This window comes from Gobio gobio (assembly GCF_949357685.1).
Source record: "Gobio gobio genome assembly, chromosome: 8".
NCBI lineage: Eukaryota > Metazoa > Chordata > Actinopteri > Cypriniformes > Gobionidae > Gobio > Gobio gobio.
Window position 1 is genome coordinate 55,463,265 of NC_137114.1, and position 14,554 is coordinate 55,477,818.

The 14,554-nt window shown below is 37.3% G+C and overlaps 1 protein-coding gene across 1 annotated transcript in view; it reads right to left on the reverse strand.

Annotated features, from left to right (window-relative positions):
* The window catches only part of LOC307130415 (uncharacterized protein), a gene marked incomplete at its 5' end in the record, with an annotated part of 100,331 nt that overhangs the window by 4,399 nt on the left and 81,378 nt on the right, over positions 1-14,554 (reverse strand). Inside the window, 2 exon segments of the mRNA XM_079823379.1 lie at positions 3,799-3,840; positions 3,842-3,967. Of these exon segments, the coding sequence (XP_079679505.1) occupies positions 3,799-3,840; positions 3,842-3,967 (168 nt within the window).

Below are 14,554 nucleotides of genomic sequence, written 5' to 3' on the forward strand. Positions count from 1 at the left end.
TCATCTTGTCTGGACGATTGTTTTGTACACTGTACAAAATGGATTTATAAACAGGTCAGATGTAAAACCTTAATCTCAATTCAATATTTCTCCGGAATTATTTATGCGGTAAAGAAAATCTGTGTAATAAGATTAGTGTAAGTGTACAATGAATATACATTATTATCCCTTAAATGTCACCCTAGTCTTGTCTGAACTTGTTCGTTCGTCTTTGGCTCAAAGCCACTTGCGAACTTTTCTTCATGGAAGCTTCACGTTAATTTCAAGTGAGATAAATGATTTAAACTCAAAACTTTGTGTCCAATTATTCCCAGATGTAGTTGGTATTGAGCCTTGAGTCTTTAGCCAAGGATTCCAACGACATGAGACACTTGAGCCTAGGCCTAACGGTTTAGGAGTTATGAGCCATTTCGTCAGGCTGATCGGACGTGCCTCTGTGACTTTGTAGGTGGTGTGAGTACTACCAGCCCTCAAAGTTTCAAGTCTCTACGGTCTGCCCGATCAGTTTTAGATGGAGAATGCTACATTATGGGAAATGTAACTATTACAATAGGGTTTCAGCACTACGTGCTTGAACCCCTAATAAAAAGGGCCTAAAAAAGGCCTATAAAAAAACTCTATGGGGTCTCAGCACTTAACACTCTGCTGTTACAAAATCTTTATTAAGCCTTTTAACATGTACATCAGAGAGGAAAAAGGTTGTGTTTTGCATTTTCAGCTCATTCATCATGTAAATGTGGTGTTTTTTGGTGTGCTTTTTTTACCTTTTAAACTGTATTACCTCTACAGATGGCCCAATATCTGTAAAAGTTTACACGCTTCTTTAGAGTACTATGACGCACATGCTCAGCTAATTTGGTTCTGCGCAGAGCATACAATTTTCAGTCATTTAAATATAATTTTGCACAGGATAATATAGAGCATTTTTCACCTTTATAACAGTTAAAGCGTCACACCAATGGCCCAACATCAATTAAAAGTTTCCAAGCTTCTTTAGGATCACGTGATGCTCGTCTGATTTTGTAAAGTTGAATGCAAATAAGGCAGGAAGAGGGCCGCTTTCAGCCATTTCATTAGCCTGGCTTTGCCTTCCAACGTACTTCCACTCAATTTTCATTTTCCTTCAGTACTTCGTCTGGGATTGCGGTATATTCTCTGGTTTTCTCCGGTCAAATTTTAACCGGTCCAATCAGCGAACAGAGGGAGATGAGGAGATTACATATTCGTTGCGACCAAACATCAGTGATTGGTTATGGCAGATCCAGAGTGGCTCTGGCCAGATCCAATAGTTGTAAACTCCAACAGAGTACCCCCCCCCCCCCCCCCCTTCAAGGAAGTTAACGCTTGTCAATGGAGAGTGGCCAGACTCTCTATACAAATTAAATGTACGAGAGTCTGGTAGAACCAGAATACCATTTAATGTGATTTGCCATAGAAATACATTATTTTGAATACCTTTTTAACCATTATAGCGCCACCAAGTGGCCACTACCTGCTTGAACCCCTAAATAAATGTGTATGTAAACTAATGCTCAGCTTTCCTTTTTAATAATCAACTTATTTACATCAAGCTCAGTAAACACTGCCTGTCACAGACAGAAACAAGGATTCTTTTATTTCACTAAGTTGATTGCTCACGAAAACCCCCACAGCCTTCGTGTTTTCAGGCCATTTCAAGTTTGATTTTGATGTGACAAAAAAAAATAGTGATATCTAAAGGGTTGAGTTGTTTACTTACTTTTTAATTAGTCTATGGGGGTTATGCGCAACAAATTTCCATATCTTCCCTTCTCGTCACTTCCGGTTTAGGTCTTTTGTATGAGCTTCATTAAATACAGAGCCATTTTATTGAGCAAAGATGAGCATAACCAATGTTCAACACATATGCAGATTGATCTCAAAGAGTTTTTATTTTCTCCTTCCCACTAAAACTTAGATATTTAAAACGAATTAAACAGCAACAATAAAAAGAACTAGATAGGTTAGCTGATTACGTGAAAAGTCCATAGATATCGCCATCAGTTTCTACTGCCGTTAAAACTTTCTCTGACAAGCGGATGCAATGAGACCTGTTTTCCTGTTTGTTCATGTGACGTCCGGCATGAAGCCTATTGAGGCCGATTCAAGAACACGCACGAAAATCAAGAAGCGTGATTTATCGCGTGAACCAATCATATCCAACCATAACCGATCATATCCAATAATAGCGTGACTTTGCCAGGTCTGTTAAAAGGCAACGGGCTCTAACTTTTCCTGCGGGTGTCACTGTTGGACACTGTTACTTAATTAAACGAGTAATGTTACACTTTTTAATACCACATTTTTTTTAATATTTGTGTTGCTTTATTTTTCTAAGATTGATTGTCTTATCCAGTTTTTTGGAGGAGACACTGCCTCCCTTGCTTCCTTCTTGACAGCCTACATTTCACATAATAGCTTTGATTAATGTTAAAAAAAAGGTTTAATAATCGTGATTGTTCTTGCTAATTTTTCCTACCGTCGAGCAACAGGCATTCACTCAATGACCCATATGACCTGCCGAGCCTAGAGGTTCCCGGCCGCCGTTCTAAGAAGACAGTCTGGTCACAATTATGAATATGATACTGATACAAACTTATTAAATTTTATTTTAACAATGAGCAGAATAATTACAACAAAATAAAAAAAATAAAGGCAGTGTCAGAATGACCAGTCAAGCAAGAGACGCACCATAGCAAAGCGTCATGGCAACAATCTCAGACTGACAGATACGTAAAAAATACAAGGGATTTTCTGACACGGTTTTGTACACGTTGTCATTCATTATAATTCAAATTCTGTTTTATTGACCACAATATTATTGATGATAATTGTTGATGGGGAAACCGAAGTTTGAAAAAGGGCAGAGGCTCAAACCCCCAAAGCCCTCCCCTCTGCACGCGCCTGCTTACATGTGTTTTACTGAAATAAATACACCGTAATCGGCTAAAACGAATGCTCAGGTTACTTTAATTCCTGAACAAGTGCGCACCAGAGTCTGTGTTGCTTTCTCATTCACGTGAATCGTGGCACAGTCCAAGAGCAACCGGACTCAGACCTCCTCCTCCAGGGAGTCTCGGGTTCAATACCTTGGCGCTCCCGGGTCCATCACAGCTTTCACATTAGCAGTTTATCATGCTAACTGTGTCCCGTTCAGAACTAAACTGGCAGTGTAAAAACACCCTTAACGTTATTTTTAAAATGACAGAAATCACTGCTTATTCTGAATTTTTACAGAATGCAGTTTCACTTTTTTCCGTCTGCAGAACAAAATGAATAGCCTAAAACAATTAACTTGCAATGTTAACTTATGAAATAATACAAAAGAAACATCAAAAAGATGATGTGTTTGATAAAATTACAAGAATGATTTTTGACAGGGAACGCATCTTAACATAATCAAATATTAAAATGTTTAATAAAATCTTTGTGAGGACTACTGGCAACAGCTGGTTCTTAAATTCTGAGACTAGAATAGTTGTGTGTGGTGTGAATGCTCTAATCTGCTAACATGGGCGCCAAAGAAAAAAAATACACGCTGCCTACGCTCTGCTAATGCGTGGGGTGTGAAACTGGCCAAAGTGTTTTTCATGCTAAGCATTTTATAATGTCCTGTCATTGCGCATCACTCTTCACATGACCACGCCCACCACCCCCTCAGCCCCTCCTGATCAATATACACGTTCCCGTGGCTATGCTTACGCCAAAGGATATATTGTATGCATCATCTACATAGGAATCCTTATTCACTCCGAGTCTTTATGGTTGAGATAATCTTACCACAGTTCCTCCAGTTTACAGTAAGGATTCTCCAGTACAGTACAGCTTCACTCCTGAGTCTCCTATATTATTCCAGTTCAGATCCAGTTTTCTCAGGTGTGAGGGGTTTGATCTCAGAGATGAAGCCAGAGCAGCACAACCTTCATCTGTGAAACCACAATCCCACAACCTGTAGAAAACAATAATACACTCTTCACTTTCTCAGATCAGACACACATCAGATCAGAGACTTCATTCTTATAAAGCACAGATCACCATGTTTGATGTAAGTGAGATTTACCATGTTATTTGTGTGTGTTTGTGAGAGGGAAGGCTTCTATAAAAACTTATACAAGTTATTTATAACACATGAAATAATATGTAAAGATGTTCACAGAAAAGAGATGCAAGATGGTCATTAAGGATCAATTCATCTTGTTCTTCATGTATCGAAGTCCTGACTGTGCTGAGATTGTTTAACCCCTTCACATGTAAATTTAAAATATTCTGGCTGACCCCAGAGTTTTTCAAGGCAACCGTTATTTAGAGTGCATCACTTTGTTTCCATGATGACGTGTCATTGCTTGTCATGTGACACCGCAGTCACAATAGTGCTGTATGGCTGATGATCTGCTTTTATTTCATTTTTCCTGTTTTATTAAAAATATTCACAAATTTGTTAACTATAGCATGAAATATCTTATTTTCATTGTCAAATATGGGCAAGTGGATGTGTTTTTTTGTTTAAACACCTTTATAATGATCATGTTAGTTAAACTATATGCGCGATGGGCACTGCTATGTTAGTTTGTGCCGCAGAGAATCAGAGAATCAGAGAATCAGAGAACTGGATCTATTGGATTTACAACACATTAATTAATCAAATTTCTATTAAATATTAATTTTAAATCCATTACATTTTAAACTAATATGAAAGTTAATATTTCATATCAAAGTTAATATTTAACTTTGATATTCTATATCTCTTCTTATGATGGCTCTATTCTATGGTTTGTTGAGCATAATTTGTAGATATTTCTTTCTTTTTATGGGTTAATGGCCAATTCAACAAAAACAACTGAAACCTCTTAAATATGCCAAGTGTTCTAATCATTTTGGCAACCACTGTACATGAGAGTAAGTGGCCGTGAACTGGGAGAAGAATTGAGTAAACTTTAAAGTTTATTCTACAAAATGTGTATCTGATAGGAATAAAACATGTCTAATTATAATTGAAAGGATTGTTATTGCCTCTTCACATCAGTGTGTATTTTACAAACTCTAAATGTATGGTTTTGCTGGTAGTTATGTGTATTTAAATGTCTGAAACCTAAAATAAACCTTATTTGGTTGAAAACGCTGAATAGTTGTGATATATGACAAGCGCGGAGCATGTTTGCCTCTGGCTCAGTGCCAGCTAAAGCGTGAAAGCACATTTTAATTTAGCAGTTGATCATGTGATGCACTGACCGTTCTAATCACACCAGTGTGACTGTACATTCCATGGACCAGTCAAGACTGATCACACTGGTGTGACCACACATGCGAACGGGTTAAAAGAGTGTTAAATGTTGATTGTGTCACTTTATTGAGGAGCAACTCATGTGTTCAGTCATTTACAGATTATTCACCTCATCTCAAGAAAGAGAGACTGAACACTTGAACACAGAAAAATATTTCTAACACTTCACTTAAACAGATGTTATATTAAAATTAATGAATGGTAATCATGTCGACTTCCACTTGTTTTAATGAATGTAATTAGTGCCGTCATGATTCCATGATTAAATTTAAACCTTGATTACAATTTGCCAGTAACCAGCAAAATACCGGAAGTGGCGCATTCCACGGATGAGAATCCATGAACTGCATCATTAGACCACTTTCTAAGGCTGCACAGAATATTAAAACTAGAGATGCATTGAATGTTACATTATTAGATTAGAGCAGTGGTTCTCAAACTTTTTTGTCTTAAGTACCCCCTTTTTAATGATTTTTCAAGCCAAGTACCCCTTGACCAGACAACAACATTTTGCTTTAAAATCCAGTGAAATGATAGGGATCCCAGAGGCTGGAGAAACAGTACCAATTTGAGTCCTGAATAAGAGTAACATTGAGATTATATCTGATGCCCCCCGAGCAGGTTTATTTCTTATAAACATTTCTGTATTTAACATTTATAAAACTGTATATAACTATTTATAACTATATAAAACATTTAATGTAGCTTTACACAACTACAGTTATGTAAATCTCTTAAGTATTAGGCATAACAGTAAAAGGTAAATCAGTGTTTTTCAGTTCAATCAATAACAGTTAATTTTGTTCAATGGGTTTCAACTAAGTTCCTGTGCATTTTAACCAACAGGTTCAGTATTCATTTATGTCTTTATACAAGTCTAGTATGCCCATTTGTGTCAGTTTGTCAGTGATCATTTCAATGGCTACACGCCTGTCCTCTTATGATCTTTGACATTCACTCAGTTGCTCAACATAATTTAGTGCTGTAATGTAAAAGTAATGTAGTGCTAATTTCACATAAAAATACAATAGCCTATTTTCATGATTTATTTCTAAATGTCAGTTTCCACTTTCTCTCACGTATTTCCTGCAGTTCCCCCAAGTACTCCGAGGGGTACGCATAACCCTATTTGAGAACCACTGGATTAGAACGGTCAGTGTATCATGTGATCAACTGAAAAATTCAAATGTGCGTTTGCGCTTTGGCTGGCACTGAGCCAGAGACGGACGCGCTCAACGCTTGTCATATATCACAACTATTCAGTGTTTTCAACCACATATGGTTTATTTTAGGTTTTAGACATTTAAATACACAAGTACTAGCAAAACAATACATTTATAGTTTATAAAATACACACTGATGTCTATGGAAGCGGCAATAACAATCCTTTCAATTATAAATTGACTACACGTTTTATTTATATCAGATACACATTGTGTGAGTAACTAAAACGTTTACTCTATTCTTCTCCCACTTCACCGAGCACTTACTTTCATTTATTTCAGGAGAAGTAGATTAATTTACGTGTTGTAAATCCAACAGATCCGATTCTGTGAACTGAGGCAAAAACTAATATGCCGTCATCCATCATGCATTATAGATCAACTTAAATGACCATTATAAAAGTTTTTTTAACATCAAAACACATTCACTTACACCAGTTGTTCTCAAACCTGTCCTGGGGACCCCTCACCACATTTATAAATGTTGGCCATGTTTAGCATGAGAATCCAACTATTTAACAGTGTAAATAAGTCAGAATGCATGAAATAGCATTAGAAACCCCCTTTAAATGTTGATCATATCACTTTAATGAGGAGCTGTTCATTGGTTCAATTATTTACAGACCAATCACTCGATCACAGGAAGTGACTCATTCCATAGATGAGAATCCATGAACCACATTATTAGACCCTTTTCTAAGAATGCACGATATATTAAAACCATTTAAAAAAGCATACTATAACAGTGCACTATAACAAATTCACAAAGGCTGTGATTCAATTAAATAAATATATGCCCTGCGGGTTTAATATTTCTCAGAGCTGCTATATTTGTAGAGATATAATATGCTATGTCGTGTAGAGATGGTGGTCCAGTGGGTTAAACCATTTAACTGATATGCAGAAGGTTGCTGGTTCGATCCCAGGTCACCACCAGTGTGTCCTTGAGCAAGGCACTTTACTCCAAGTTGCTTGAAAAAAAATTCAAATGCTTTTGCATTCTCTCAGAAAAGTTTCGTGTAGCGTTCACCTGAGAAACCTTTTGATTGGTTTATCACTTATAATTGATAAGAAGTAAAAAGTCTTATAAGTGATTAAAAAAAACATTTTAAATGTAATATAATATTTTGTTTGATATTTACAGCTGTTTGGGGATTATTTTATATGGCTAAATCTTTTTTTACTTTGACTGTAGGCTACCGAAAGGCTTAATAGGTAGCCTAATGTCTACTTCTAATTTATTACTTTAACAATTAGCCTAACCAATCAAGAGCAAAATAAAATAATATGTTTTTGTGTATTATATGATACAAATGTTGTATTTTTTGACCAGTTTAAAAGTTACTACATTTTCTTCCTGGAATCCACCTTGAAATCCTACCCCCTGTTGGGATCAGGATGATCCTGTTTTTTTGGATCAAAGTTATCCAATTCCTACTGACAAGTTTTGAACAACACAAACCGAAGGTTTGATCCAGATTAAAACTAGGATTGGATTCTGTGATCTAATCGGATTTCAGATCCCTTCTTTCCCTTTTGAACAACCCATTTTCAAGATTTGATCCAATCCGATAACCAAAATCCGATCAGCTTACCTTTGAACAACTGGCGCCTAAATGTAACAATAGTTTGATGCCCCTATTCCATTTTGTTACTTTATGAATAAATTAAATTATTAAATTCTCTGAAACACTATGATTTGGTCCCACTAATGTATTAACATTTGAAATTTAAATTAATATATAAAACAGTCTCAATATAAATCTTTACATACATACATTATAAATGCATATATTTGAAAATAGATTTCTCACACAAATATCATAAAAACTGTTACATAGATCACAAATCAGATCAGAGAGGTGGAGGGTTTAAAAGCTGAAGTGTGACACTCATATTTTTTATTAAACCATTAATTTATCATGTTTAAGTATGAATAATTATAATGTTTTAACAGTGATGATTGTTCAAAGTGTTACTTACTCAGCTGATCTAGTTGCTGTAACCACAGGCAGCAGCTTCTGAAGAACTTCATCTGCTGTGTTTTCTGCATCACTATTTGAAGAAAAAAAAAATTAATTATAATAATAACTAATATCATAAGTAAATAATACATTAAATATCTTACTAAATACCCTCAAATATTTTAATTAAACTGGTTTATAACAGACATAGATCTGATCCAACACAGATTTGTTTTTTATTTTTCTGGTCAGTGTTTCTGTGTCTGTTAGTCTGCATTTACACTACAACACTAAGTGCACAGACCTATTATGACATCAGATTTATTGTCCCGTCCGTTGCTATAGTGATCACTATGTCAGTCATCACAATTTCATGAGTGACTCACAGATCAATCATTTAGCACAGGGGTTCTCAAAGTCTACATTCAAAGGTCCAAATTCGAATTTTCATCAATATCAAAGGTCCAGAACAATTGATTATTACAAAACTTGTTTTTAATAAACATGCATAACAAATCCACACTCTTTTTTTTAAAGAAAAAAAATCTGTGCCTTTTGCATTTAAAATACATTAATAACAAGTGCAAAAGTGGCAATTTCTTTAAATAAATCTGTTTGAGATCGAATTAATGCTAGATGTTTTGCTATAAATTACGGACATGGCATCTGAGGACTATTTCTCATTTTTCTCAGTTACTCATTTCCAAGGTTCAATCTAGACTTGTTCTAACGTACTAGAGCACGTAAGCACATGTGCACTACAAAAAAGTTGCTTTAAATCTCTTGACAAACTAAAAGACGTAAATGACATTTAAGTATTCTAAATGATAGATACAGATTGTACAGAATGTCCGCTTGCTTGTTTTGATCAAGATAAGGATTTATTGAGTCCACATGTCATGCAAACAAGAAACTGTGCATCTAACCACAGGTCGAGAGCAGTCGTTTCAACCACACAACTTTGCGACGCTGTTTGCGAATGTTCTTGGGACTAGGGTTTCGGAACTATGTTGCTAACGATGCTGTCGGGAAACACACCCTAGAACGGCTTTGTGCTGGATTGGGGCAAAATTAACGCATACCTCTCTGTCAAATCATCTTTGAAAAATCTATTTTCTTGGTCAACTTTTCTTTTCCTGGAAACGGACATCCTCCTCACCCTCACACTGACTGCGGTGAAGTGTTGCCGACACGATTACGGCAAATGTCATTTGCTCACTGAATGTCATGACAACAATGTCACGCAGGAAAACTTTAAATGAAAAGGCGCTTTCATTTTGGACCATCTCCAAAAGACACAAAAAAACTAAAATGATTTACAAGTTTAAAGGAACTGTATGCAAGAAATGTATTTCAATTAATCATAAAATGGCCCTGATATGTCACTAGACATTAAGAAATCATGTTAATTTCAAATATTTATATCACTGACAACGGTTGTCCGGCCAAGATATTGTCATTTTAAAAGTGAAGTTGCAGCCCTCAACTGATGTTGATGTTGACATGTAGTGTTTTGGCCTGAAGCGCCACCCTCCACCTGTCTACCAATCACGAAGTCAGTAGTGTTTCTGCATTCGGGTTGCCAGCTCTGCTCTAGTTACCACAGCTGCAGCTACAAACTTTTTGGATAAACAATGTCTAACTTTACGAAACCTAAACAACCTCGGTATGAATCAAAAAAACACGTTGTGACAGTGTCCGAAATAAAACAAGGATTTGAGATGCCTTTGAAAGATAGAGACGGCTGAAAACTGAGAATAATTTGAAGACTGATGCCAACGTTGCTAATTTTCTCCTGGACAGGTAAGCCCAGCCAACATTGCCATGTGGGCCCCATGTGGGTTTTTGATGGGCTGTCACTTGGGCCCTACATGGGCAACCCAAGTGGGGCCCATAGAATTTTGTCCATCGGCTCCACATGGGCCCCATGTGTGTTAGCCCATAGGGGCACATGATGGGTCCATAGTGGGCTCTAAGTGGGGCCCATTTGTGTATTCATTATAGGGGCCAATATGGGTCCCATATGGGTTCTAATAAATGGGGCCAAAGTGGGCCACATACAGAACCCTTATGGGGCCCAAATGGGTGATACCACTGGGCCCACAAATGGCCCCTCTATGGGGTTTTTTGTGGGACCCCAGTGGGTGAGAACTGGGCCCCATTTATATTTCTTTTTATTCCTGTGAAATTAATGTGCTGATTTGCAAAATAAACTATCAAACCCTGCCAACTTTAAGTTAATCTATGTTTTACTAAACCTGTACCTGACCTTAATAATTTACATGCAAAACATATTTCTACTGTGAAAAAAAAATGACTTTCAACTCAGAATTTGCAAATCACCTTTTTATTGACCATAAGAAAAACAAAATAAAAGTTAAATCACACAGGACATGAGCATTGAAAATTCTTCAGTCCATCACTCCTGGGATTGGGCAGACCCATCAGTTTCATATCTAAAGAACAGTAATGAAAGAAAAGGCAATTTGTCAGGACTTCTGAAATGGAGGACCCAGATGCAGAGTGAACAAAGATAATTTATTGACAGGACAGTTCAACAAGGCACAAGAGGGTAGTGGACGAGTGAGTCCAAACAGCAGGGCCAACGCAGAACAATGACACAACGGATGAGTGTGACTGCTGGAACCAGCTCCAAGATACAGCTGGTTGAAGAACCTCTGAGGACTGACCAGGCCAGGTAGATGGTAGTGGAGAAGACAGGGCAGGACACAGTGAAGCAGGGATCCGTACTTACTGCTCACACACTCAGAACCAGTCAAGTTACCAGGCAGAGGGAACCAGCAGGCAGGGAATCCCAGGGAGGAGGCAGGAACTAACACAAGACAACACTCAAGACAACAAAAGAAAACCAAGCAAATAAAAACTGGCGAAACTAGAACACTAAAAACAAACGATAAACTAGATATAACTGGAGCTAGAAAAAGGGGAAAACAAAAGAGAAACCAAAATAAAGCCTGGAGAAAACTAGAGCAAAATAAAGATAGAACCTTGACTAAAAATTCAGGAACAAAGGGAAAAAACTGAAAATAAATAAACTCAAAGCCAAAAATATAGGAGACACTAAATCTCTAACTGACTTGGCAAGATGAACGAGCAAACACTAAATACGTACATACAACGAATCAGCAAAGACAAGAGGGAAAGGAACTCAATATAAAAGGGAAAAGCACATGAGGATCAGGTGAGCACAATTAGTGAAACGAGGACTAGACAAGGACTAAACAAGGGGGCGTGATAACAGGAAACAAAGAGGTGGGACAAGAGGAACACAAGGCAGACACAACACAAACATAGAAACATTAAACAAGGACAACACAGACAAGGCTGCCAGGGCAGAACCCTGACACAATTAGTTTAAAATACTATCAAAACATTAACAAGAACACTCTCTTAAAAAGCATACATGATTATGATAAAGCCATGCCTGCACGAGGCAAGTGATTTTAGATCATTTAAAAAAAGAATTTTAATGAAGTGTGTTTGTATGTATATATATGTGTGTATGTGTGTGTGTGTGTGTGTGTGTATATATATATATATATATATATATATATATATATATATATATATATATATATATATATATATATATATATATATATATATATATATATATATATATATATATATATATATATATAATAGGGTTAGGCTGTTACCCATAATTGTATAAAAAACAAAACCAACTGCAAACAATAAAACTTTACAATTCTAAATATAGCCCAAATGTGGCCCACATGGGACCCTCAAATAAACAATAATGGGCAACCTAACTGGGCCCCACAACTTTATCCAAGATGGGGCCCACATTCAGCCCATCAAAGTGCCCACTGTGAGCCCATGCCCAGATGACGCCCATATAGCCCAGATAAAAACCACGTGGGGCCCACATGGACATGTTGGCTGGGAGGTTCATCAATGTTTGGCTAACTTGTACTTAATGTAAATGGACATTTCAAATATTTATGACAGTCGAACAAAGATATGCATGTTCGTGCAAAGTAACGTTAGGTTAGCGCAGATGGAGGAGGTGGGTCATTGAATTGAAAAGGTATAAGTTAAGGAATTGTTTGGTAAATAAAAACGGCGAGTCGTCATTGCTAACATTAGTAATGCATTATCAGAGCCCGTTTCTCTGTCATTATGCTGGGACGCTGAGGAAAACAACATTAGCACGCCTATTAGCACTGTGTAAACGTATTTGAGATAGTAGCCTAACGTTACCTCAGTAAAAATGATTCCTCATTCGTTCTTCGCATATATAGTGGACAAAACATGCTGCAAGTGGACCTGTATGACCATTGCTAATGTTATTTAGCTTTGCTGTAATTTTACTATAGTATTTTTTCATGTGGGAATGTACTGTCACATACGAGCGTTCATATTTACGATTATATTTGGCTAATCGCCATTAGTACATTTTTGCGATTCATAATTACTTCACAAAACATCGCTCTTGAAGCATAAACATAATTAACAGAAAGAAAAAAATCGTACTGTGTACGACTCGTCACTTGCCATTGAAAGCTCCGTGTAACGTTAGCAGCCTACCTTCCTGCTGGATCCTGCAGCCTATCTGGCAACCTCGAGTCAGGGGGAGGGGGAGAGGGGATACACCGCTCAACAGTCATTTGAAAGTGATTGCAGTACCAGTTTTGGCCACAGTCCTACATACAGCTCCTTTAACATGCATTTATCAAAGTAGGAAATCCACATTTTTAATCCCTTGCACACAATTAGTGCTCATGAAATACGAAATGGAGGCGGGTCCGGATTAAATTCCCTCCTGGTCTGGACTTTGAGAAGTGCTGGTTTTCATCGATGTCAAAGGTCCAGAACAACTGATTATTCTGCCCCCATGGTCACGGCAAAAATACTTTGTATTAAAAATCTTTATATTAACTGTTTTTTTTAATTAATGCAATGCAGTGAATGACAGCGTCTGTGTCTCCAGTGGCTGTTTAGTTATTGGCAGTTTAGTGTTGAGTGATTAAAACAAAAGATAACTTGTGCATTCATGTCTGAAAACATTATTTGTGTCTTACATTTCATAATGAACTCAGATAAGCTCAGTACCCAATGTGTGCAAAGAATTGTGGGTGATTGAGCTGAATTAAAGATGCAGTCAAAGGATCCTTCAAACGGAGACGCAGAGGCGCTTGATGACCTGGCAGTCGAGATATGCAGCCTTAAAAGGATGCAGCCTTACTAGGACACAGCCTCCGTTTGAGAAACACATGCAAATTATGTACCATATCCCAGAAATCAATCTGTGCCCCGTGATTTAAACACCTCTGATCTCTATTTCTCTTTGTTCATAATGTTTTAGACTGTAATGATTGAACTCAGTGTTACTTACGGATCATTTCCGGCTCCAATTAAGTTCTTCAGGATAAACTGATGCATCGTCTCCTCTGAGGACAACAACACAAAAACTAAAGCGGACCACTGAGATGAGGAGAGTTTCACATCACATAATCCTCCATAAGTATGAGGTTGAGCTTCGTCCACTAGTGAAAGATCACCCAGTTCATTCAGACAGTGAAACAGATTGATGTATTTATCTGGAGAGGGATTCTCACTGATCTTTTCTTTAATATAGTCAACCATTTTCTTATTGTTGTGAGAGCTGTTTCCTGTCTGTGTCTTTAGTTCTTGTAAGAGACTCTGATTAGACTCCACTGACAGACCCAGAAGGAAACGAAGGAAAAGGTCCAGATGCCCATTTTTACTGTCTAAAGCCTCATCCACAGCTCTCTGATGGAGATCAGACAGTGAAGCTGTGTCTCCATTAGTTGGTTTGGTAATCTGGTCAAACGCATTGATGTTCTTGTTTATAAATGAGAGATGCACATATAGAGCCGCTAGATGTTCCTGAATGCTCAGATGAACAAAGCAGAAGACTTTCCCCTGATACAAGCCCAACTCCTCTCTGAAGATCTGAGTGCACAATCCTGAGTACACTGATGCTTCTGTCACATCAATGCCACACTCTCTCAGGTCTTCCTCATAGAAGATCAGGTTTCCTTTCACAAGCTGCTGATACG